This window comes from Sphaerodactylus townsendi, linkage group LG03 (assembly GCF_021028975.2).
Source record: "Sphaerodactylus townsendi isolate TG3544 linkage group LG03, MPM_Stown_v2.3, whole genome shotgun sequence".
NCBI classification, from domain to species: Eukaryota; Metazoa; Chordata; class Lepidosauria; order Squamata; family Sphaerodactylidae; genus Sphaerodactylus; species Sphaerodactylus townsendi.
Genome location: NC_059427.1, coordinates 69,197,406 through 69,223,620, shown reverse-complemented (window position 1 = coordinate 69,223,620; position 26,215 = coordinate 69,197,406). Strand labels below are relative to the sequence as shown.

Genomic DNA, 26,215 nt, shown 5'->3' with positions numbered 1-26,215 from the left:
CAGGAACGGAGGCCAATTTCAGGGACAACTTCTATTTGAATTGTAGCCCTGAAAATGCACGGCTGTGTTCTTAGTGTTTTTTTATTATGTGAAACTTCTAATTCTGTTTATTCTATTAAAAACATTCATGTTATGTGAACAAAGCTTTCTCAGTGTGCCATAAACAAAATCCCCAGGGATCATCACTTTGCCTAGCCAGTTTATGGTTAGTGCAGAGACTCCAGGCTAGTTAGTATCATTAATACCTTCTGAATATTGGAGATGTATTTAATTAGATTATTCAAAGTTATTCAAAACATAGAGTGGTAGGAAAGGTTTGTATGAAGGTTATATCAGAGAAGGTTATATCAGAGACATTATGCACCAGTAAGTTTTAAAATGAAAAATATATCCCATGATAAATATAGACTTTCCCATTTTACTGGTTGTGGTGGGTTTTCTGAGCTGTGTGGCCATGGTCTGGTGGATCTTGTTCCTAATGTTTCGCCTGCATCTGTGGCTGGCATCTTCAGAGGTGTATCACAGAGGGACGTCTGTTACACAGTGTCCAGCCTTCTCATTGGACACAGTGTGTAACAGACTTCCCTCTGTGATACACCTCTGAAGATGCCAGCCATAGATGCAGGCGAAACATTAGGAACAAGATCCACCTGACCATGGCCACACAGCCCGGAAAACCCAACACAACCAGTAGAATCCGGCCGTGAAAGCCTTCGACAATACATTTCCCACTTTACCCATCAGTGGAGAAAATGTCATGATCAGATCTTATTGGGCCATGATTGGCAGCACAATTAGGTAGTAAAGGTGCTCTACTACCAAATAGTAGTATTAGTTTGTGATGTTATGGTCAAGAGGTTGATCATAAGAAGTATTGGAAACTACTGGGTAATAATTTGATGGGCAAAACATGGAAAAAAGAAAACAAAAAGTTCTTAGCCTTAAAATTTTGTTCCATTGTAGAGATTGGTCACATAACTTAAATAAGACTTGTTGCAGCATGTATCATTCTTAATGTCCTGTCTGAAATTGTATGGAAAAGCTGTAATGATCCAGCCTAGAACATGTAGCTGTTCTCTCCCAGATAAACATATAATTTGCCTTTTACAGTCAGACAACTGAACCACCTAGCCTGCAGAAATCCTTCAAATTGGAAATGCTAAGGATTTCACCAGGAACTGTATAAAGCAAGTGATCTGCCTCAGAACTATGTCAACTACTGCCATGTAAAGAAATTACAATATTCCACTTTGCAGATGCTAAAGACTTGAGTCTGTCCCATACAGACAGCTTTATAACAAGTGGTATATCCCTGTCACAAAGATGACTTCTATGTTTCTTCTAAAATGAAAACTTCAAAACCATTTACTTCATACTTTAGTCCTCTAGCTGATCACCATACTTGCTTGGTGACTGTACAATACAGACCTTCTTTCAAAGCCAGAGTAGCTGAAGAGTGATAACAGTGAAATTTTCCTACTCTTTCAATGGCTGCTTGTGATTATGAGTACCAAAGCAGGAAGATAGTTAATCTTGACATACAAATAAGGAGTGAGATTTGGAGTGTGCAAAGCAGGCTGGCCGGCCCTTACAATGTGTTCCTTAACGCACTTTAAGTATTCATACCATGTTTCCAAGAATTTCACAGGGCTTCTGAAAGTTCTCTTTCAGTAATAGTATTTTTTAAAAGTTCTCTTGCTGGAGCTGGCATGGCCTTAAACAAAGGCAGACTCTATCCAAGCACCGTGTGACAGCAAACCAAAGACTGAACCTGACAGCACAAAACAGACTCTAGACTCAGAGAGGCGTAACCATGCAATCTAAGTGACTGAAGAGAGAATAAAACAGGGAAACTCTTTCTAATTCATTCGGAGTCTTGAATATATGGAAATGTGTGCAAAAACCTTTTCCTCAAGCCCCAAGAGATTATGAAAGACTTCACACCTAAAAATAAGAAATGGGGGCGGGGGGAATGTGCCTGCTCCTGGGAAAAAGATTTAAGAGGAGAGAAGCCGTGGCATTGTGCCACCCAGTAACCCACCACCAGCTCATTGGTGGCCTTTAATATAAGTAGGGGAACCAAACACTTCTGGCACAAGCCTGCATGGACTGTGGCTATTGGCAGGTACTAATAATACTGACACATTTGTATTATGACCCGTGGCAGACTCCTCTAGTGAAAGATCATGACATTTTGATTTGTTGGCTCTTTTGTGGCACTAGGGGGTGCTCTCTTAAAGGATGGAGCAGAGCCACAGGACATACCATCCCCTGAGTCAACACTGACCCTGGTACAACAGAAGCCGTTGAGGGGAGATTAGTTTTAAAAACCAGCCGTAGAAGGGTATTTCTCAGTTTTTAGGCAAGAGGAAATTAACTAGTTCATGTTTGTACAGAGAGATAATAACTAAAACTGCCAAAAAACATAATATCCTCAGGCTCTTGGGCTCCCTCCCAATTAACTTTATATCTGAGCAGAGAGCCAACATGGCTTAATGGTGAAGAGTGGCAGACTGTAATCTGGAGAACTAGTTTTGTTTCCCCACTACTACACATGAAGCCTGCTGGGTGACGTTGGGCTAGTCCCAGTTTTTCGGAACTCTCAAAGCCCCACCTACCTCACAAGGTGTCTGGTGTGCGGAGGGAAGGTTATTATATGCTGCTTTGAGATTCCTTAAAGATAGAGAAAAATAGTGTATAACAACCAAGTCTTCTTCTTCAGGCTTGAATTTCTAGTTTTGGCAAGCTATGCAGCAGGGGAAACAAAAGGACAGCAGAACTGCTCCACAGCTTCAAGGCAGAGACAAACTTTGTATCAGCAAGCCAAATAACAGTCACCCATTGTCTCAAGCTGGCCACTCAACTTCCTGTTATCAACTAACTTTACAGATCTGCTATCCTTTTCCCAGCAGCACCGCACAGAAAGGCTTAACTGGTCCAATTATTCAAATTGTTAAAGATTTTTAATGGGCTGCCCTAGAAACTTATTTTTCACAGAACTATGCTTTTGCCTCTACACTTTTGGATACCCTTTTAAGTGGTCATGGGCTATATAGCTCAAAAGGATAGCAAAGGAAAAACTGAGGGGCAGCTAACAAAAGCTCCCTGAGTTAGCCTTGGCTAGATTAGGAACACTTCTACTTTAAAAGTAGAGATATGCACATTCATGAAGCTCTGGTATTTTAGATGGCTCATATTACTTTTTACTATTTTCCTGAATTTCTACTGGGAATTATGCTGTACTACGAAACAGCAGCAGCCCCACATCCAAGACAAAAGCCTTCCCTCTTGGCCACAACCTTCTCTTATTTTGTAGTTCAGGTGCAGCATTGTTCATGGAGCAGCAGGCTAATTTTTCATTTTTAATTTATTCAGGAGAGCTCATGAAGGATATCTACTGGTTTGAAGAATGTGTTCATTCCTGCCTTGCTCACTAGCAGCCCTAGAGCACAGGATTAGCCCTGTGCTATCAGAGACCCATCTTAGGTGAAGTAACAAGGGGTGGTTTCAAAAAGCAACCTCTCATTTCTCCTGAAGAAGATTCCATCTTAGGCAACAGTACTGGATTTGTGAAGCAATGAGTTTTGTTTTGGAAAACCATTGCCTTTGCTACCATCACATTCAGTCCAGTGTATTGGCAAAGATTAGGCTAAGGAGCACTACAGCTCAGAGTCTCAGCTTATGTGTTCCATCTTATGTGTTTGGCAGCCAGACCACAGACTATAGTTCTGGCTGAGAACACAGAAAAGGGCTGCTGCTGGCAGTAGGCAGACTGAATCTTATGGTTAGCTAGGTCAAGTACAGTTTCCTATATCCTCAATCTCAATGATCATGCAGTTTATGAAGGCCAAGAAAACCACAGACTTAATGGCAACTCTGCCTTTGGGGACATCTCAAGCAGCCCGCAGTTTCCCCCTGCTTAATCATTTACTCTACTCTCACAGTCACCCAACTTGTTCAGAACCTCAGATAAAACTTCCAGGTGGACATCTATAAATCCCCAGACTGGTGTCACTGTATTTGGAAATGACCAAACCACCATCAGCTCAGAAACCTCCAGCCAACAGAGACAGACACATTCCTAAAAGTGTCTCAGTTGAAAGATAAACAAAGCACGTCTCTCAAAAAGCATACCATAAAAGGTTCTTTTTTAAAAGGAGAAGTTGGACTTAGTGTTGGGTTAATGTTAGCAGAGTGTAAAGAGGTGACTGATCTCTCCCTTTAGCCCTCCTTTGCCACAAGCCTGGTGATGGCAAAGACAATGAAGTGAATTGATTGCTCCTGCCATGCTACCAACTCTCACCTGAATGACAAAGAGCAGTAGGTGCTGCTGAGCAACAACTCCTTCCTTCTTCAGAAAGAAGGGCTAGAGAGAGAGCTGAAGACAGTAGGCCTTGGGTAAGGGGGTCTCCAGTTTCTGGTCACACGTTAAAGACTGGAAGAGTCAGGGACATGTCAGGCAAGGGGAACAGTTTGAACCAAACCAATTAGGATTCTCACTGAAGCATAACCAACCTTTGTATAAGCCACAGGTATCGGAAGAAGGAGCAACTCAAAGGGAAGGAAATATTATTGCACTCTGGAGGCAAATACTGCTTGAAGCTAGAACCTCCTGTTCTCTCGCTGGCAACAGGAACCCCAGGCACACAATGCAAGACACAACCATTCTCTCATGTGTTTTTAATTCTGAGGTAAAACATTTTGGTTTTTCCTGCAATACTCAGGGCACTGACTCTGTTCCAGCCATATAACGATAGGGAAAGCAATCTCAATCCCCAATAATACCAGCTGGGCAATATTATCTAGCCCATCCCATCTTCCGTGAAGCAAACATCCCACCACAGCTGATATGACTCTCCAGAATAATCCTCAGCGGCTGGATTCAGGTGGGTAGTTGGTGGGTAGTTGTGTTGGTCTGAAGCAGCAGAAAAAAGTTTGAGTCCAGTGGCACTCTTAAACCAACAAAGTTTTATTCTTGGCATAAGCTTTCATGTGCTTGCACACTTCTTCAGATACCTGAATCTGAAGAAGTGAGCATGCAAAGGAAAGCTTATGCCAAGAATAAAACTTTGTTGGTCTTAAAGGTGCCACTGGACCCAACCTTTTTTTCTCAGTGTCTGAACAGCATTCCTCCCCTTCTCTACCCTCTATCCTAAAGGGAATTCTTGAGAGACACTCCACACAGCAGCAATTTTTCCTCACTACAGCAGCTCCTCCACCACACTTTTTCTAGGCCTAAGTATGCTCTAGGACTCCTGCCTTAACTAACTATGCCCTCCCCCTCCTTACAACAGAAGAGCCAAGTACTCCCTTCTCAGTCCTGGCAGCCAAGGCCTAAAACCAATCTCGAAAGCAGGCACTTAGTTTCTTCCCACCTGCCACCCTCCAAGCCCTGCTTTCCTTTGGGCAGCTAATCCAAGGCACTCTTATCGGTGGCACATTCAGACAACCCAAGGCCAGGGGCAGCAGAGGTCACCACATCAGCAGCAGGAAAGGCAGATCAGGCCGCACTTTATGCCAGTCTCCCACCTCTGCCAGTCCCTAACACTGTTTTCTCCTCCAGTAGTCCACCTGTCTGCAAACAGGGGGAAAAAACCTATCAGTGGGGAGAAGGGTCTTTTTTCTTTTGCCGCTTAAAGGGCCAGTGGCAAGACAGGAGAGGTAGGACAGTCACTTAAATAGGAGATCTGCTACATCACTGCTAAATAAGATACAAAAGAGAGGCTGGTGGCTCCTATTTCTTCCTTCTGGCTACCCTCGTTGCCTATCACAAACCCTTCTCTCACACTATACTCCAGGAACTAGTTTGCAGCCACGGAGGTTTCAGTTAGAGGCAGCCTAATGCAAGAAAGCCAGAAGAAAGAGTGTGGTGAGCAACTGGAGTCCCAGGTTACTGCAAAGGTAGGAGGAGCCACCACCTGGAGGGTTCAGCCGCCCCTCACATCCTTCTCCATGCCATCCCTGGTAGCAGTGACATAGGAAGTGAGTCCGTAGGAAGGTAATGTCAGCTTGAGAGAGCTTTCCGTCAGCCACAAGTTTGTTGTCATTGTAATGAATCAGGAAGCTGGCTGGATTGAGATGCAGGAAGACGCTGGCATTGCTGGCTTGGCGTAGGCAACGCCCATGACTGTTGCACAAAGTCTGGCTGCAGAGTTCAGCTGCGGTCGTCACATTGATGATGTAAGGACCAAGTTCCTTCTCTAGGTAATTTTTAATGACTTGGCAGGTTTCCTGCAGAAGAGACAATACCAAATGAATTGGGAGCAGGGAATACATCGAACTGATAAAAGACTAGACCAGAAACTGTGGCACACAATGGCATAGTCACAAGACGTGGCAAAATTTCCTCCTATGTTATCACAATCAGCAAGCAAAGGAAGTGGGTAGAAATCTAGGGTGTGTTATAAGCCACTGTTGCAGATTTCTTATGAAGCAAGTAGCCCAAACCTCACTAATTTCAAAAAGACTTGTCCTAAAAAAGTTTACCCAGGATTTCTGCCATAGCCCTTTTCTTCAGTTTTCTGTTGAGTAGCAAAGAAGCATTATTTAGCTTAAAAAGGTGGCTTAAAACATTTAGAGGACTGATAACATACATTTTTAGCTCAAAGATCTCCAATAACAATTTCCTTGTGGATCTCTATTGTTGCAGGAAGGTTCCAAAGATGCTTGTCAGAGTCCAGTTATCCTGCCTCCACTACAAGTCTGCACAAAATCACTTGCAAGTAAGGGACTGTAGCAGGAAGTCCACACAGCAGTGCTACTACTCAAACCCTGCACCTGCTTGGCGATAACTCTATATACCTGAAATTGGGATCAGAGTGGGAACAAAATAACCCTTCCATGAACCAGTCACTACCTCCAAATAGGCTATGCCTACATGTGCCTCTTCCATCCACTGATACCTAAACCACCACCCTATTAAGCATCACATCATATGCTATCTATTTTTCCAAGAGTTTACTGAGAAAACTTGTAGTTGTCAACAAAAATGACCTGGAAAAGCCTCACTAAGTTCTTGATAAGGAAACAGGCAATCAATGAGATTAAGGATCCCATGGAGACCAGTATGGCTAGGCTATTTGTAGAACAATCTCGTGAGCAAAAGGAAGGCTATACATACCCGACTTTTGGTGTAGTCTGCATCTCCCCAGAAAATAGCTCCAGCAGCCCCCAAGGCAGCACTCTCACCAATGGTGGAGACCAAATCCATCTGTAGGGAAACAGGCAACCAGATCTTTAGTTAGTTTAGATGCCCAACATCAAAAAAAATGCATAGGATATTCTCCGATTTCTATTGCTGTCCCTTCTTAAGGAATACAAAAGCCTCTAGAAACATTACAACACTGATTCCAAGGCTATAGGAGAGAGAAAGAAAATCGGTGTCCTTTGTAAAATGTATGATAACAAATGGAATGCTCTTTTCAGACTGGTCAAGTTAACAGATTTGCCTGGCCAGCATGTGGATGGGAGCAGCAATTCAGTTTCTAATATAGGATGCTTTACATTACTGCAGGGTGTTTGGCCCCTATGTTTACAAAGAAGGGCTGAGAGTGGAAAGGACTGCCCACAACCAGGTCAATGCACTCCATGACAATCAATCAAATACTGTTTTAAGGTGCCCCTGCACTGTTTGTCTACATGGATCTGATTTTCATTCACAGATCTGGATGCACACAATCATCATACGAGATGAACACTTGTTCATTCATTTAGCCATAGGCCAAGCCCAAGTTGATCTGCTATAATGGCAGACGAGGAGTTCAAATCTGGGTCTTCCAGAAGCAAGTCCAACACTTTAACTCCTACAACTCTCTAACATCCAACCTTTGTAATCTGTATACTTGGAAGCCTTACTTTTGTAATTGTACCATGTCTAAGGCCAAACAACAGATTTGTGTAAAGAGTTGGGTCCAGGTTCTCCACTACCACACAGCAGCTGCAGAGAATAGTTTAAGAAAATAATAAACCAGAGCCCAAACAGGCTTTGAACACTGCCACAGGAAGGAGGGAGGGCTCCTGCTGCACCCCCGCCCCCAGCTGTATTCCTATACAAAAAACTTTTGCTGCATACAGAGTACTCCATATCAAGCAGCAAAAAATGGGGGAATAACTCCCCCTTCCAGGTCTATTTTGGTACAGGAAAGGGGTTTGGGAGGAAAGCAGGTGCCCTTCCATACCCAAGACAGCACTCCAAGCCTATTTGGGCCCTCTGTAGTAATGCACTGCTGACCCAGCAGCACCGTGGTAGAACGTTGGAACGCCAACGGACCTACGGCCTTCTGGTCACACCGCACCCCCACTCCTCATCCCCCTATGAGTCACGGGTCATGAACTGTCTGGCTCAGTCACCGGGCGCAGGGACAATGGTCTTGCCCCCAGGTGAGGATTAGGCTCAGACGCTTACGCTCCTCTCCGCACGTAGCCAGGTGAGATCATGCATCACATGATGATCTCCAGGTCTCCCGGTCTCCCGCTCATCTCCCTACCCACCTCCTTTACACGCCCACAATGAAACCCTAATAAAAGGTGCCAGAGAGACCAGCACAGGGGCAGAGTTGTCAGGATCCACTAAATCTCACGCTTCCTGTTAAAGGACGCTCTCCACCAGATGAAACCTCCCTCCCGCTGCCTCGCCTATTCCTCCTACGTAATGGCCCCGGGCGGGGATGACTACAAGCTGGTGCCGAAACCGGAACTCTCTTTAAACCTCCACCCTGCTCACTGCCGCCTGGGAAAGGGCCGAAGGGTAATCAAGTCCGCTGGATCGAGGCGCATCCAGGGACTACCGCCGGGTATCGCTTCGTCCTTCTGGATCGGCAGATCCAGAAAGACTTCGGCCCTAGGACACTCTCTCTCGGCCCGACGGAACTTGCCGTGAGTATGGGAGCTGGTAAAAGCAGGGCTTATGACAAGAATGCGTAATCTAACTAAAAGTTAGCATGAAATGCGGCAGGGTCTCCGCCAAAGAGAGGTGGGGAGCGCAAATGGGGTGGTTGAGGAGATTGAAGCTCAATGTCCATGGTACTTCCTAGGGGATACGGTGAATCTTAAGGATTGGGAAAACATCGGGCGACTCTTTTCTACAGAGCTCCGCTACCGGGTGTCACTGTACTACTGACGTGGAGACAATGTTATGTCGCCATCAGCTACCGGCAGACTCATGGCTCCCTTGCTGTAGGTCACCTCCTTCGACATCTTTCACCTTCAATTTCACCCCGAATTTCTATCCACTAATTTGGACGCCTGTACCTCCTCTTCTGCCCTCACTTGCTTCCCCCGCCTCTTCAAACTCTCCTTGGCTCAGATCAAGGCCCGTCAGCTTCCTCCTCCTCGCGCCGCCTTCGCCCTTCCTCCCTCATTTTCTGAATAACAGACTTTTGTCACACAGCTTAATTTTAATGGCGGCTGGTTTCCCTAAACTCTGGCAGAGCGCATTAACCCACGATCTCATGGAGGAAGGGAAACCCTGACGGAAGATGATGCCCCTGCCTCCCTCAAGCGTGTCCAATGCCAGTGCCTCTTCTCCGTCCTCCTGCCAACCTCTATTTGCCTTCTACTTGAATCTAATCTAAGCTCAGCTGATCTTAAATCTCGGGCAGCCTGCCCCTCCTCTGCGTTTTCCACTTCCGAAGCTCTGCTGCGCCTCCTGCTATTTCTTGAAGATCACCATGCCTCCGTCTAGTGCTACAGAATGGCGCATTTCAAAAATCCCTGTAAAACCACTGATTTGCAGCCGGAAGGGAATGCTGGACGGAAGAAAACACCAACATCTTGGCACTATGCCCCGTCCGCCTCACCAACTAAGAGGACTGCTGTTTTAGCAGACAACCCTCCTCCAGAATGTCACATACAGGACAAATGAGGCATGGGCGGAGGGAAAGACGTTCGCATACGATGGCCTTAAGCCTAGAGGCCCTTCATAGCAGGAAGCCCCCGGCCCCCTCCAGCCGTAAGGTTCAAAGCCAGATTTCAGTAGCCTCTGAGCGACGCAGTAGGGCCCTAAGCTCAAAGCACCCAGTAACAGCGGAAGTGATCGTCAGTACCTCAAGAAGCGAGCAGGGATCCCCAGCCTAAGTGGAGGAGTCAGCCCCAGACCCAGGGATGGTGGGCTTCACTGAGCCTAGGTGCAGCCACCTCATAGAGATCTAACACGTGCCTGCCTCTAGGACCCTGTTTGAGCCAGTTTGGAACCACGCCATAGAGGACCACAAGGCTTGCAGCCCAATTCCCCCCCCCATCGACCCCCCACCTAATCTTTTCTTCCACAGCAACACGAGGAACTGTTGACCCCTCCTTCTACGTGGTGGGGGGTCTGGATGCTTAAACTCATGTTATTTCCTCTTAGGGTTTGTCCTTTCACTTATTCTTGTTCCAATGAAAATGATCCAGTTTAGGAAACACTTCCTATGGAATTAAGACAAGGACTAACCCCACTCCTTTTCACTCGCTTATATTGATAAAATGCTCTCACAGAAATCCCAACTATGATTGAGTTAAGCTTTGTTTAAAATGTTTCACAAGAAAACCATCTTCAGCAAGAGAGAGAGAGCAAGATCTTGGAGTCAGAAGGTAATCCTCCTCTCATTTACATTATATATACTCATGTGTGCTTATAGCATGTTCTGTGTGTCTTGCCCTTTTAAAAGGGACCCCTCAAGGAGTTCTTCCCTCATGAGAGGAATTTTCCCAATTGCCCCTAAGCTATGCTCTTATGCTTCCATTTAAAGAGTTTCTCTTCTTTTGATTATATATGTGCCAATGCCTTGAAAGGTGTCAGTCACTTACATTCTGCCTCCTCAAGCCACCTCCATTTTAGCTTTAACCCTCAAAATTCTTCTTCTAGCCTTTTCTTTGAGAACCTTTTCCCCTTTGTCTACCTGGAGCCTACACTGCCACACATTGGCGTAGCATTGGTGGCTCTGTAGGAGCCAGAATTATTTCCTCGCTCCCACATTTCCTGCTGGAGTGCCTCCCCTGGCTAGTCTGTCACAGTGCCTGGGGGGCTCTTTGAAGCACACACTCTTACCTATACACTGGAAGCCCGGGCTGTGAAGGTAGGAAGCAAGGTTCAAACCGGCCAGAGTCTTCTTACAGGAGGGGAAGGTAAGAGTTAACTTCCCAACCTCCTCTTTCTTCTACATACCTCTTTGCATTCCTCTCTCAAATGGGCTGACTCACCGCACCTCAACACTCCCAGGGATTTGAAAAGGGTTTCAAGTTGCTTTCGTGTAACGATCAAAACTCAAGCCCAGGAACTGTTTCTTTTGCATCCTTCTCTACATCTTTTCCTATAGATGCTATATTACGCATATGACTATAATTGTGAATTGCTTAAGTTGCTTTTGTAAAAAAACTCCACACCTTAGACGGTGTGTGATTGGGATTGTTTTACAAACAAACATCCGAATTCTGGATATGACCTCTCCCTTCTCCTCTAAGCCTTCGGCAATTCCCTGCCTTGTATCTCTTAACGCCTTGAATGCTGCGAAGTGATCGGCAGGTCGGAATGGGCCAACTTCGCGCTTTAACGAAAAGCTTGGCTAAAACAAGCGAAAGCAGTGAGTAGTCCCCCCCCCTATCGAATTCAATCAAGGTCTCATCCAGCAGACCATATCCAAAGTATCGTTCTCTATCAATCATTCAAAAATTGCTCCCCCCCCCCCCCCCCCACTCAGGGCTCAGGTCCTCTATTGTCATCTACTAACCCAGCCAGCGCCAAGAAACCCCTGGGGAAAAGCTGCTGCTTGTTTTTCTTCCATACAGGAGTCCAGCTCTCTCGCCATGCCAGGCCAGCTCCTATCCTGGAAATGGAGCTGGGCTCTCCCTGGAGGATCCAACCCAGCAGCCTGTCGAGGAGCGCCCCACGCCTCCCAGCCTGGGCGAGATGGGAGGAGGATCTCTCTCTAGGAACCAAGCCCCATGGTTCTTCCCTGGGATCACAGCCCCTGCCTTCCTGCACCTCCAGGCTTCCCAGCCCCCAGCCCAGCCCAGCCCCAGAGTGCTTGATGCAGCGTGTTGCTGCCCCTCATCTGTCAGCTATTCTCTCTCCTCCTCTGCGCCCAGCTGGCTGGAAGCTTGGAGGTTGCAGCCCTGTGGTTATTCCCACTGATAGATTAAACCTTGGAACTCTCCTCGCTGTTCTCAGCCGCTTTGAATATTGTTGGAACAACTGCTTTCTTCACACAACCTTGTTCAAGTGGAGAATCACTGAACCTGCAATGCTAAAGACTATCAGTAGCTTTCCTCTCCACGGCTCTTGGAGAGAAACTATGGACTCTAACGCCTAATCGGCTTCTGTAGCTTTCTTGGTAGCTCAAACAGCAAAGAGCCATGCATTGGGACAATTATGCAACCACGGGTTGCCTTCCTTCCATTACATAATCATCCAGCCTTATGCATCGCTTTAGCCATGTTTGTATTGCTTACTGTGAACCAACTATTGCTACTTGAAGTTATTGCATGCCTTAATTTTAGAAGTTATGTTATTTATTGTTGCTGCCTTTCCATACCTGTAAGTCTGCCGGAACTCTGCTGCTACCCAGCCTTCACCATCGCTCTGCCTCAGGCTTCACCCCAGAAGCCTAAGCACAGCCACGCTCCAGCCCTTCCACTCGACCCCCCTTTGCCGGAGACGACGCTGCAGCTCGAAGGCCGGAGTGTGTTTCCCTCGCAAGAACTTCCCCTTGTGTGGAGTCCCCGACTTGTTTCCTGTAACACTAAGACTATTACCGGGTTGGCCTGCCTGTGCATGCGAGAAGTCCATCAACTCCAGACCTCCATTGCTCTGGATGCCCTGGCTTCCTGAAAGGAGGAACTTCGCCATTGCCGAATTTTAGATAATCGTGTCGCCATTGATTATTTGTTGTTATTGTAACACCAGGGTTGTGAAGATGTACATAATATGTGTTGCTTTAATCTCTCCTGATAATTCCCAGTTGGATTCATATGAGAAGTCGCGGAGTTGCAGCGTTGTATCAATCTTGAAATCACGATGCATATTGCCCCATTGGTTGAGTCCAGCCCTTCTGTTGGCTGCCGAGGATGGTTGAGTGCTATTGTACAGCTCTGCATTTATTTAATTGTGTGCCCGCCGTTATCCGGATCTTGTTTCGCTCAATGTGTGTCTAATATTTGCCTGTAACGGTAATGGTAAGAAGCTCCCCTCAATTTCCCTTCACCGCAACCAAGTTCATGTTACCACAAGCAGCTTTCGGGTCAGCTTTTGACCAGACTGGCCGGAGGAGACAAGCGCCCCTTTAAATCAACAATTCTTAGCATTTCGGTCCCTCTTCTAAATGTAAAAAAGGGGAGGGAGATGTAGTAATGCAACGCTGACCCAGCAGCACCGCAGAAGGGCCGTTGGAACGCTTAACGGACCTTACGGCCTTCTGAAGATGCGCACTGCACCTACTCCTCATATCCCCCCCTATGAGTCACGGGTCATGAACACAATGTCTGGCTCCTGTCATCGGAAGGCAGGGACAATGGTCGCCTTGCCTCAGGTGAGGATTAGGCCCAGACAGCTTACTTCCAAGATCGGGAGTAGCCAGGCAGGAGATCATGTATCACATGATGATCTCCAGGTCTCCCGGCCTCCCCGCTCATCTCCTCACCCACCTCCTTTGCATACACTTCCACAATGTTCCCTATTGTGCTGTGCCAGAGACCCGTTACCAGAACCCAGAGTTATCAGTTAGATCCACGAGAATCCTGCTTCCTGTTGCTGACGCTCTCCACCAGATGAAACCTCCTCCGCGTCTCGCCTATTCCTTAGCGACGACCCTGCGGGGATGACTACAGCCCTCCTTCATTTTTTAAAAGCAGCTGTGGGGAACCCAAAGCTCACTCTTTAAGAACACAAACACCTAGTTTGCCCCTTAGTTGTGTTTACCAAAGGAGGAGGGGGAGGGTCAGTCCTTTAATCCCCCAAGCGTGCAAAAGGGAGTGCTGAGCTCCCAGTCCTCCAGCAATGATGCTCTTTTAACTGAGAAGTGGTGGCAGAAACACAGAGAAAGTGGCCTTTGGTAACTCACACCCTCCACCTGCTGCAACCAATCTGTCTCGCAACAAAAAGAGGAGCTGGAGCCTGGCCCCACTCTGTGACTACATCCTAGTCTTGCCCTGCAGCCTTCTTCAGGCCCAGAGGCATATTCCAGCTTTGATCCTGGCAACAACTGTTACCTGGGAGTGGGGGAGAGAGAAGCCTTGATCAAGAAGTGCTAGAAACAGAAGGGGGCTCTGCTCACCAAATGAGTTAGGGACGCTACCAACAGAGGCTGGGCAACAACTTGAAGACAAAGCATTGGACTCTGCTTCACAAGGAAGGCAGCTACGTTGCACCCTCAAAAGAATTAATATCAGTCCCAGCCCAAGCTGGTTATCCTTCTTGCCCTAGGGTCAGAATTTATGAGCTGGTTGAGACTTGGAGGCTGCTGATTCACTCAGTGTTGCTAGACCAGAAAGCAGATTTGATTCCCACTGAAGAAGTGTCAAACAATTATAAGACCTTGATAGGACATTTGTATTTCCTGGGCATATATTAATTCAGAAAGCCACAGATAAGATCTGAGGGCAATCTCATGGTTTAAAACAATCATAAATCCCAGCCACTCAGCACACAACCAAGTGCCTTTGAATTCAGCAACTTTGGGGTGGAAAGGTAAGGGGGGGGGGATACAAGAAGGGCCCAGTAAACAGAGTTGTCAGCAAGTCTTGCCTTAGAATATGCTGATAATCTTATTTGACCTTTTTACTAAAAAGAGAAACTGAAGGGAGAACAATATTTATTTATCTATCACATGTTAATCCCACCCTTCTGCCCAGGTGGTCACATGCTATTCTCCTTTCCCCATTTTATCCTCACAGCTCTGGCTAAGAGAGAATCACTGGGTTTCATGATGCGTGAAGTTCCCAGTCCACTGCTCCAACCACTTAACCACTTACTGGCTCTCACCGTATCCAGAAGAAAACATTGGTCATCTCCATGTCTCCACTGTGGAATCATAGGATTCCTATAGCCTGTCCGTACATACTGACTGTGAGAATACTGGAGCAATGTTTCCATGTATGGACACGCGCACACACACCCTTTCTTGCAAGGAAGGCAAGAACTTTTGATCTCTCTCAAGCCTCGAGATCTTTCTCATGTGACTTATTTCACCCTCTCAGGAGGGCCCTTAATTTTAATCTGGCTACATGTATAGGCAAGTGCAGGCAAATAGTAGGCACACAAAACACTGAGCTGCATCCTTGCCATCATATATTCCCAACTTTCTTTACTATTATGATTTCAACAGACAATTCGGTGGGGGGCAGTACTTTGGAAGCACTCTGCCAGATTCTGGAGGTTTCTTGTCTTTGCTGCTTCTCAATGTTAGCCCTTAGTCATTTTAAAATTTAGCATTCACAAAGCAGAATGTTCAGGAATAATTCTGTTTATTCCATTGTTTACACACCGGCTACACAATGGCCTTGTTCCTTACCACCCTTCACTTCAGGCTGTACCTGAGCAAGGCTGGGAACCTGACAGAGAAGTCTGTGGGAACTGGGAAGGAGACACTCCTCAAAAGCTGGAGCAAAACTTCCCAGCGAAACAAACTGAATGAGATTTTGAGGTGTCAGCCAGGCAATCAATACACCAGCATCACTTCTAAGTATATCAGAAGAAAAGATTTCTATCTGCAAATACGGAGCCTTTGATTAACAGCGTAATCTGAGGAGTGAATGAGTGACAGAAAACGGTGTATATGATGAATAGGGAAGAACATGCTACCTAGAATGCAAGTAGCAAGTCCTAAGCAAAGGGGGGGAAATGCAATGTCTGTTCTTTCACTGCTTCAGTTGCACAGTGGCTATTTTGCAGTCAGAGACGCAATAAGGAGCAAGTAACCCAGCTCGGGTTTTACAACAGCTTTTAAAAGTTTTCTACCACTTGCGTAAAAAAGCCTAAAGTAGTCTTTTAACTTTTTATTTGCATCTCTTATCTGCAGAGTTTGGGTTAAACTGGATGAGTTTCAAGCATTAGGAATTTCAAAAAGTTGCTAGCCTCTACTCTATTTATGCGGAAATCAGCCACATGTGAGCAAGGATGGCATTTTTGAGGCCTCGGCACTCAAGTTTTAATGCTCAGCAGTAAAGCATCTCTTGTGTGCGGTCAGAGGCTGAGCATGAAACTAGCAGAAGATGAGAGAGAAGTCCTTGTGCCGCTGTCACGCCTACCTCTGCTTCATGAGAACAGCTTTGACATTAGAAACGGAAGCTGCTGAAGTGGTATTGAAAAGTGCAATGGCAGTTTCAGCATCTCCCCACACATACATGCAACCTCTGCTGGGCCAGATTACAACAAGATTGTCATCATCCCCAGAGATCTCAGGATGCCTTTCCTGCAGGACCTTTAACAACTCTTCTTTGAGGAAGAAGCTTTCAGCCTTCTTTAGAAAGATCATCAGTCCCAGTATACTCATCTCTAGCAAAACCTCAGCTTTCCCAAATAATCTGGGCTATCACAAAGCAACAAATCTCTCCTTGGTTTGCAGAAATACATGACAGGGGAAAATACAGTGTTAGTTCTTACCCAAACATACCCCATCATCTTGAAATAGAAACTATATCCTGCTACATTAAGACCTTGGGGTAGTCTCTGAGATTCTGCCACACTGTGGAGAGTTACCTAGAAATTACCATGCAATATTGTGGCAAGCACCTGAGCAGATAGACTAACACCTGGCACAGTATAGTTTTCTGGCTTCCAAAAAGTTTGTAAACTTATACAATCCCAGTGACAGAACTTGGGACAGTAAAAATATCCTCATACTTATTCTGCGTGTCTCAGTGAACAAGAACTGTCCACAAGCATAATTTGGAGCACTGCATCCAACTTTTCTAGGTTTCTATACTCAGCTGTCCTAATTGGTTCAACATGTATGCAACCCTGGGGCTTACTATCCTTTAGAAAAGACCTTGGCAAAAGGCCAAACTAATGATTCTATGTTGGAGAATTAAAAAGCCATTAATAGCAGCATTTTTCTGCAAAGGACCGCTATAGCCAGACATCTGATTAGGAGACACAGAACCCTTCTGCAGACCTATTGTTAGGTTGCACTGATATGAGAAAGGCTTACTCTTCAGTCTTAAACACATTGTCTCAGAAGTCCATATATCCCTTTTGGGAGCAGACCCCGGACCAGTTCCACTTTGGTTCAGGACTGGTCTGCAAAGCAAGAATTGCAAAGTCAGTTTGCTCAGGGCCTTGCTGTCAATCAGAAGCTTAGAGAATGGTTATCACTAATTACTAAAGCAGGCCTTCAAGACCAAACCCACTAGCCAACAGCAGCCCACTACCCAATCGTGTGCTTAACAACCCTGCCCCATCCCATTTTTGCAGACTGAGGCTACCAACCGCATTATCTTTTGGTGGGTTGCCATACAATGGCTAGTGAGTTGAATTTAAGTTGGTAGGACAGAAGTTGTGCAGGTTTGTGCTACAATAGAACAGAGATCCAGACCCAACTGCCCTCATTTTGCTGGTGACCAGGCCCAACATGAAAAACTTTCTTACCTCACTTAACACATCCAATTTGCGGATGTAAGTGGGCCTAGTGTAGACAAAGACAGGTAAAGTATAGTCTTCATGATGACGCTGGGAGATACGCAGGGCCTCTTTTACCCGTGATCTCACAAACTTCCGCCCATTACTGGAGGAGGCCAGCACCTGGTCCAAATATATGGAAGGGTAAAGGGCAGTGCTCTCTCTCCAGAGCCAGGCTAGATGGTCATTGCGTGTCTCCTCTACATCAGGACAACGACCTGTGTAACTATCCTGGTTCTTGCTATAGTCATGGTTGTAGCAATCTGGGAAGAGGTAGAAGCCCCACAGTTGCCGGGGCCGGAAGTTCTTGGCGTGTCGCAGGGTCTGCTCCATGAATTCACGAGCTGATGACTCAAACTCGTACTGGGCCACTTTGTTCACTTGATCCTCCGGCAATCCAGGACGCCGAGCCAAAACAAGCTGCCGGGAGGAGTTGCGGTAAATGTCTTTTGTCTGCCAGTTCCGGATCCAGATGGGTCTCCACTCTTCCCAGTCAATGACAGCCAGTCCCTCCTTTTCCTCAGAGTGTATATACTTACGGATGCCATCCTGTAATCGCTCTAGATGCTGCACCAGACTACTGTTTTGTGGAACACCCCCATTCACTGCCATTTTCTGTCCATCATAGTAGGGATAAAGGCCCAAACGCTCTTTATAGAAAATGGTCAGATTCTGGTCCACAAAGCCTTCATTGGGCGAGGCCAGCACATCAAAAACACTGAAATCCAGGTGGACTTTGAGGCGAGGCTTGCAATCCTGGGTTGGCGCATTCCAGGCCACAATGAAAGGCCTACCAGTAAAAATGGGGGTAAAAGCTGGCTTCTCATACTGCCCAGAGGCACCAGCAACAGCAAGGACTGTGAGCCATGTCACTGCCAATACAGGACCTCCCTGCATTCTCTCTCCCCGAACTGCTTGGAAATAAGATGATGGAGGATTACAGACAGATCAGGGCCTGCAAAAGAAAGTATGTGCAGTTATAGTAAAGCAAGGGAAAGGCACCATTCTTCTTCATCCACCATGTCATTTCTGCCCAGTCAATAGAATACAGTGCTACTCTGAATAAAACTCTCAACTTGGACCTGCGCCTCTTTCCATCAGAATACTGATCACTCTTCATCAAGAGCCATTGGTTTTGAATGTTGGTCAAGGATCTGTTCACATCCCTACACAATGAAACATGGACCAGTCACTTTCTTTCCACACAGTCCACTTAATAATCCTCACAGCATTGTTCTAATCTAAGGAATGCATGGGAGCTAAAGGGCCATCCATTATCCCGAGCTGTTTTGAAGAAAGGGGGGATAAAATTGTACATTGGGGAAGAAACTGATCCCCTCAAGGAAAGAAGGGGAAATAAACTTAACGCAACAGCCTAATTTTCAGAACACAGACAGCATGCTCTGGCAAACTGCGGTAGCCAGATTTGCTGGTCCTTGAGCAGATGGCACAGTAGCTACAACACAATAAAGCATGGAAGGCACAATCACACAAGCAGTAGGAAGCAGACAAGAGCCTGGGAGAGAAGCAAGCCACACAGACTTGTTCAGCTGGGGCCTGACAAATCCTCACACAGTGACACAGGTTTGGAAAACCAGAAATGTTTACTTCAGAGCTTCAGACTTGTCAGCACTGCAGGGCCTGTTTCAGAAAGTGCACTTGTCAAAGCCCACCTTCTTGCTTCCTTTCCACTGGAGATCCAACATTCACTTCATCGGCATCACTCAAATTTAGCGTGTGGCCATGAAGGAAGAGAGGACCATCATGCAAGCATCCAGATTGCCCAAAGCTCCAGACTGGACCCAGCAGATAGGGCACATAAACACAAAATTAGCCCCCAACAACTCTGGTGGTGGAAGCTTTTCACAAGGTAAGCCAGGCAAACAAGATGACCTCACCTTGGGGGATACTGGTTTTGATAGGCCAGTCGGTCCAGAAGACTGTAGATATTTTAACAAAGAAATTGGTGATTTAGCAGTTTTCTTTCCCTCTTGCTTGAACCTCAATAAAACAAAACTTACTAGCAAACACTGTTAAAAAGTGACCCTTTATTCTATACAAGCTAGCTACTTGTTCACTAGAGAAGACGGCAGCTTTTAACTTTTTTCCCCCCCAACAGAAAGAATTCGCGAGGTGAAAAGAAAGGATCCCATATCAAATAGCGTTTGGGAGGAAGAGGAAAGTGCGGGTGTCAGCAAGAAGGCAACTGGCCGAATAACAAAGCCACACAGAAAGAGAGCGGAAAATGCAGCGGCAGGCAGGTCGGGGCAGACAGCAGGCTTAAGAGGGGAAACGTGACTGTCCGGGGGGAAAACGATCCAAGAGGTGACTTGGGCCAGGTCAGCGGGACAGGGAAGCGCTCGTCCACGTGCTCAAACAAACAGCAAGTCGTATCTGCCAAGTTGCCTCCCGTCCAAAGAATCTCTCCGCTAAACCCGGACTGTTCATTCAGCCAAGATGCAAACCAGGATTCTCGCCGCAAAACATGCAAGCGGTGCGCATAGGAAAGGGGCCCCGAGTAGGGGTAGTGGGGGGTGGGGGGTGGGATATAAGTTCAAGAAGAAGGCATTTTCCAGTCACTGCCTCCGAGGGCATTTCACCAACTAGGAGCCTGGCCAAGCCAAGCAAGGGGAAAGAGCCGCAACCTTGCAGAAAAAAACCCTTCTCCTTGCGCATCTGTGCGACCCGAATGAGAAGCTGACCGCGGCAAAAAGGGGGGGGAAAGCATTACTAGCATTTAGAGAAAACCGCACTGAAAAAGTAAAATGAACTAAGTTCAGACTTAATCTTGCCAGTCAAATGTTAACCCAGATCCAAGCGTCTCCAACGCCGGTTTATATTTTACAAAATAAAACCTTGAAGAAGAAGAAAAGATAGCCACTACTTTCTCTACAAGAACTCACCTGGATTTTTAACTCATCACCCCCCTTGCCAGCTAAAGTACAATATCCTCCCGGGCACCCAGAACCCCGTTCTTAAAGGGCACATGAGCCCAGTACCGCCCACCCTCCGATCCGGCTCCTCAGCTTTTCCTTTAAAAAATTTAGTGAAGGATGGTCAGATGCCGTATGAGACAAGGGGGAGAGCAAGTGACCCCTAGAAGAAGAAGAAGAAGGAAATATTACACTTCTAAGTGTATTACTAACTCAAAAATAAAGTCGGCTTCTAGCATATTCTTAAGTGTCAATGTTAACACGCTTATTCAAGGCTCTGCGAAGCTTTTGCAACGCGGCTGCATCTGATCGCGCCCCCGTCTTTACGAGCTCACTTGGTACAATCCATGGGCTTTTTTGTATGCCAAGTGAGGCTTGCCTCTTAAAGCTGCAGGAAAACTTTTCAACAATCTGGAAGAATGGTATGTAATATGGCTGTAGGCAAAATGCCAACAAGCTCGCAAATGCAGGCGGTTGCTTGAAGTTGGCTGCTCCAGGCTCAGTCGCTTGTGAACTGCTCGTATCCATGGCTGTTCTTAGCAGGGAATGTTCCCTGCTTAATTCGAGTCAGAAATGGCCAGGGCTTGAGTCAGAAAGTTATTTGCAGAGTCAGGAACCTGTAAGAATAATGCCTCTTAGCATATACAGAGTGCCTTTCCCTCAAACTAACACTGGCTCCGACAACATGCCTGTGTTTGGGAAGTTAGGCTTCTGTATCAAATGATGCGACGATCACAATATTTAGCATGTTATACTTTAAAATCCTGGCAGTGCTTGGCATATAGTATATGTAAAGTAAGATGGATTCAAATTATGCCAGTTTTGCTGACTGGAAGGTGCTGGAGCTGAAAGGGAACACCTTGCCTATACCTGCTTAGGGAATTCATAGCACAGAAGGATCTAAACCAGACACGTTATAGTCCCACATTCAAATCCAATCTTTTCAACACTGTAGGTCCAGGCTGCCTTACATCCCAGACCTCGAATTGTGGAAGTTCAGCTCTGAGTGTACTGAAGATGAGATAGGAAATTTAACCACTCCCTAAAAGGGGCTATAAGTGAAGAGGAGCAGGATAGGTGTGGGAGTAGTTGGAAAATCACTGTAAGGAATTCCATAGACGCAGAAATAAAAGGCTTTGGGAGTAAAAGTCCATTTATTAAGACATCTTAGAAAGCTCAAGTACACGCAGTGGCAGGAATGACACTTCCCGCCAGAAGCACAGGTTATAATACCAGTCACCCCATCCCCCCTTCCTGCTTCCCATGGGAACAGAGGCTTCATCTCCCGCGCAAAGATAAAGTCTCCGCCGATGCATCTGGCCCATCGCCCGGGCTGTGGAATGCACTCAAGGTTACTTCACCATCAACATCATTGAATCCTTTACACTCTGCCTCCCCTAAAGAAGACCCCTTCCCCCAAAGGTTTATGCGAAAGGCGCGGTGAGAAAGCAGCCAATAAGGGTGGGGCTTCAATGTTTTCGAATGAAACCCACATTGATTATACCCAGAGGGAATAAATATCCCACCCAAGAAAACTAAAATATTGCAAACGCCATGCGATTAAAGCGAGAGTCCAGGATAGCCGCCAATTTCGTGAGTGCTTGTGGCCATCAATAATAGTCGGTGGGGCCTCTCCGGTCGAATATCGTGCCAGGCGCATCGAAGCGGGAGCCTCCTTTGGAGCAAGCTGGAATGGAAGACAGGATGGATATTACTAAAGAGAGAGTTAAGGCAAATCTAAAGCCGGCAGTGACATCATTAATCACTTTAGTAATCTGAAAAAAGGTCCCACAAATCTCTTGCCAAGTTTGGAATATTTATGCACGCCTCACTGAGATTTTTTTTTTTTGTAGATAAATACACCCAGGAGCCCACACTTAGAGGGAAATCCAGTAGCGGTGTTTATCCTATTGCAGTTTTTGGGAGTCAACTTTGCTTGTTATGTAAGGGCAGTTCTGGATCCGACTTCCATCCCTGAAGCTAGGGATGAAATCCATTGTTATTGAAATTCTGGGGGGTCCAAAGCAGCTGCGGGTAGTTGTAGGCAACGGGCGTGGGAAGGAGCCAATTCAGACACAATTTCAAAGGGGGTTTTCTTTGTACTACCATATGAACCGCGATTGTTGTAGGCGATTCGCATAGAAAGCGGAATAAGCCTCGCGACCAATTGTCTTTGGTGGTGAAGTTGGTGTAACAAGCGTGAATATTGCTCCTAGGGTTCTGTTACGGCCCCTTCGCGTCTCACCGCGTCCACTTTGAACGGGGCGGCGATGACTGGGCGGCCCCCAACAACCCCAAAAAACGCTTCCAGAATTTTGAGATGAATTGGGGGCCGCTGGTGCAGGAGACCACCTTTTAACGGGGCGGAATGGAGACGGTAAACATGTTGAATAAACAGCCGCGGCTAACTTAGGGAGCTGAGGAGGATGGAAGCACATGGAATAAAATGGGCTTAAGCTTAGAGAATCAAGTCTACCACCACCCACAAAACCGTGACATTGCCATGACTTTTCGGACAAATCTGTAATGAAAATCCATGGAGATGACTTCCCAAGGGCGGGAAGCTACCGAGAAGGTTTCAACAGTCCATGGGGTTTTCCTCGATGGTTTTGGCTTCTGTCACAACCCAGCAGCCTTTGATGTATGCCTTCAATGTCTTTATGAAAGATTCGCAGCGCCACCAGAACTGCCGTCATGGCTAAGTGCAGAGTTTTCAAAAGCCAAAATGTCCAGCTGAACGGAGCATCGTGGCAAGCTTCAAGAACTTGCTTGGCGGAGGGGAGGCACGCGATTCAACATTCCCCCCTCCGCCAAACTCCATTCTCCAAACGCAATTGGAGTCTCCTTCGGCCGCTGGATATTTCATGCGAGCCCTCGCTTCCCTCCACTCCCGCAGAGGAAAGGAGACGACGAGACTGGGAACGGGGGGTGGAGGGAGAAAGCGGACGCTTGAGGATCGGGTGACAGCCAACCCTAACTGGGAGGGGGGGTAAGAACAGTGCGCGGAGATGTCTCCAAGTAAAGGCAGCCCCACCCCTCCTTCGGTAGGCGCGATGAGCGATCAGCCAGTTTGTTGGTTTTTCCAGGGAAAAAAATGAGACTGTAAAAGAGAAACGACGAAAAGAAATCGCCCTTGAACGGTTGTTTTGGCGGACATCTTGAGGGGGGGGTGGAAAAGAGCTGCCAGGTTTTTATGATCCCACCAAACTTGGAAAGGGGTAAGCTTTAGCCCCCTCCAGCTCAATGAAGCCAGAGTGGAGAGTGCTGCTTTTGATGGCCGCTGAAGTCTCCTTTGTCTCCCACAGTCCAGTTCCAGTTCGCACCAGAGAATTTTTTTAGACAAATAAGCACCACGGAACCAGTCTACCATTCCTTTATTTTTTCTGCAACAGGTGGCTGCTCCTGCCGCTTTTGTCCGGTAGGCGCCCACGTGAACCACAAACGGGAGATCCGGGTCAGGAGTGCTTCCAGGATAGGGTTCGGGTGAGTAAACGCCAGATTTTAATAGTTGAAAGGCTGTTTGACATTTCTCAGACCAGAAAGGGGCCCCGGGCTTAGCGGACAGTGGATCTTTACCTTTAGTGCTGCAAGAAGGTCTGTGAGAGGGAGAGTCAGTTCAGCAAATTGGGGTATAAAATCCACGATAGAAATTAGCAAAACCAAAGAAACGACTGGAGTTCTTTTTTTTTTGCGGTTGGTGTGGGGCAGGCCATTGAGGACTGCTTCAATTCTTAGTAAGGAGGATCCATTGTTAAGCCCCTCTGGCTAGATCCGGTAACCCAAATGAGTCAATGGAGGTCTGATGAAAAACAGCATTTGGAGAGTTTGGCAAGAGAGAGTTAGTTGCCACAAGCTGCTTTTTAATACCTCTCGAACCAATATTTCATGCTCTTTCTATAAGGTTTAAGTAGTAAATTAAAACGGTCATCCTAAAGTATACAACCACTCCCTTGTACAGTAAAATCATGGAGAACTTCAGATTGCTGATAAGGGCCATGAAAGCTCTGGGGCCCCACCTCCTAACCCTAATGGCATTATTAAATATTCAAATTGTCCACAAACTTTGTGTTAAACGCAGTCAGGTGTTCATATCCTTCCAGCGGAATTCTGACTCTGTGTAATAAGCTTCTCTCAGAGTCCAATTTAGTAAAAATGCTGGCCCCTTTGCCTAGAAAGTGCATCTAAAAGGTCCTTTGATCAAAGGCAAAGGATATTTATTGGACAGGGAGACCGCATTGAGACCTCGATAATCTGTGCAAAGTCGTAGAAAGACTCCATCTTTCTTTTGCACAAACAAAACGGGAGCAGCGTGTGTGTGTTTGGTAGCTCACCGTGATGAACCTCGAGCTGAAAGGTTCTTATCTAAGAAGGCCACGAAGTTCCTTCTCTTATCATTGGGACTCATCGCGGTAGATTCTACCCTTAGTGGGTAGTTGTGCCCCTGAATTTGTATGACAATTTTACAGTCAGTGTCTCTCTGTGAGGTGGGCAACTGATCGCGATTCCTGCTCCTGAAGAAGCTCTTGGCTAGATCTACTTGATATGCAGGTGGGATGTCAATAGAATCGGGGAGCAATCCCACTGAGGAAGCCAGAGAGGGGTGTGTGTCAGGAGACGCTTACGGTTTTCTTCCCAATTCATGTGTTCACCACAGGGAGGATCAGTGAATTCTAGGATCCTTTCTTTCCAAAATGAATTTTGGTTCATGTAGATAATAACCAAGGCATGCCCAAAACTGCTTGGAGTGTTTGGATACTGGCAGCCAAAATGAAACTAATTTTCTCCCAATGGTCAACCGGAGGGAGAACCGGCTGTGTTTTGTACTGGGCGGTCCTTCGCTTCCGAGGGGGGCTGCCGGCCCATCTGCGGGTGAATGGTATGCGGCTTTAGCCGGGGGGGGAATTCGATCTATAGACCTTAGCTCCCTTCTACCACCCAAATACGGTGCCGCATTAAGCAGTGGGAGCAGGCGGAATCCACAAGGGCTGAAGGCTATAATGCGAGAGTGTGTTTAGCGGGGTTGTAGCCAGAATGCCTTGAACAGTAATGGGAAGCGCTACGCCTTCACTCACGCGTCAGGAGTCGAGGCCCCACATGTCCATGATTGGCTGAAGAAAGGCAAACAGCTGCTTCCCCTCCTCTATGGGTAAGCCTTCGGTCCTGCCGCTTTAGAGCGAGGAGAGCCAGTGTTGCGGGAGGCTGGCCCTGACCTGCGTGGTGGTTTGGCCACGATGGAGTGCTTGTGAGTTAGAGCGGTTGGTTTTGCTTGCTTCTTGGGACCAGTTAGGCGGCTAGATGGCCTGGCCCTCGCGCAGTAAAGACACAACCTGGCAGAGTACGGCCACGGCAGTTTCAGAGAGGTGGTTTTACGGGTAGGAAGACTGAAGCTGGAAGCTTGATTTGAGTGGACACAGCAGTGGTTTTAGAGCGTGCAAGTGACCTCGCCTTAATGGCGAACGTATTCCAAGCGAGGCGCCACTTGAGACCCCACAACTGGATCCAATCTGCAATGAATTACGAGGAATCCGAATTAAAAAACACTACGTTTCTCATCGTGGATTTTACTGTCCACACAGCATCCGAGAAATATTCGCGATTTCATGCCGTTCAGGCCACTCTGGAGGGAAGTATCGAGGCAGCGCGCCGCGACGAAAATCACCGGACAAATTCACCGCAAGCGGGCAGGTTTTGCCTT

General features: G+C 46.7%; 1 protein-coding gene across 3 annotated transcripts in view; it reads right to left on the bottom strand.

The window, feature by feature from the left end:
- Nucleotides 1-4,665: 4,665 nt before the first annotated feature.
- Nucleotides 4,666-26,215, bottom strand: part of HYAL2 (hyaluronidase 2) — a 72,650-nt gene continuing 51,100 nt past the window's right edge. Inside the window, exons 1-5 of one of the 3 annotated variants that reach the window (XM_048491290.1) lie at nt 20,491-20,624; nt 19,486-19,527; nt 17,558-18,542; nt 7,121-7,210; nt 4,666-6,231 (exon numbers count right to left, since the gene is read on the bottom strand). In XM_048491290.1, coding sequence (XP_048347247.1) covers nt 5,839-6,231; nt 7,121-7,210; nt 17,558-18,484 — 1,410 coding nt within the window. In that variant the 5' untranslated portion in view covers nt 18,485-18,542; nt 19,486-19,527; nt 20,491-20,624 and the 3' untranslated portion in view covers nt 4,666-5,838. Of the gene's footprint in view, nt 6,232-7,120; nt 7,211-17,557; nt 18,543-19,485; nt 19,528-20,490; nt 20,638-26,215 lie in introns of those variants that run through there. The other 2 variants (XM_048491289.1, XM_048491291.1) reach the window with 2 other exon arrangements.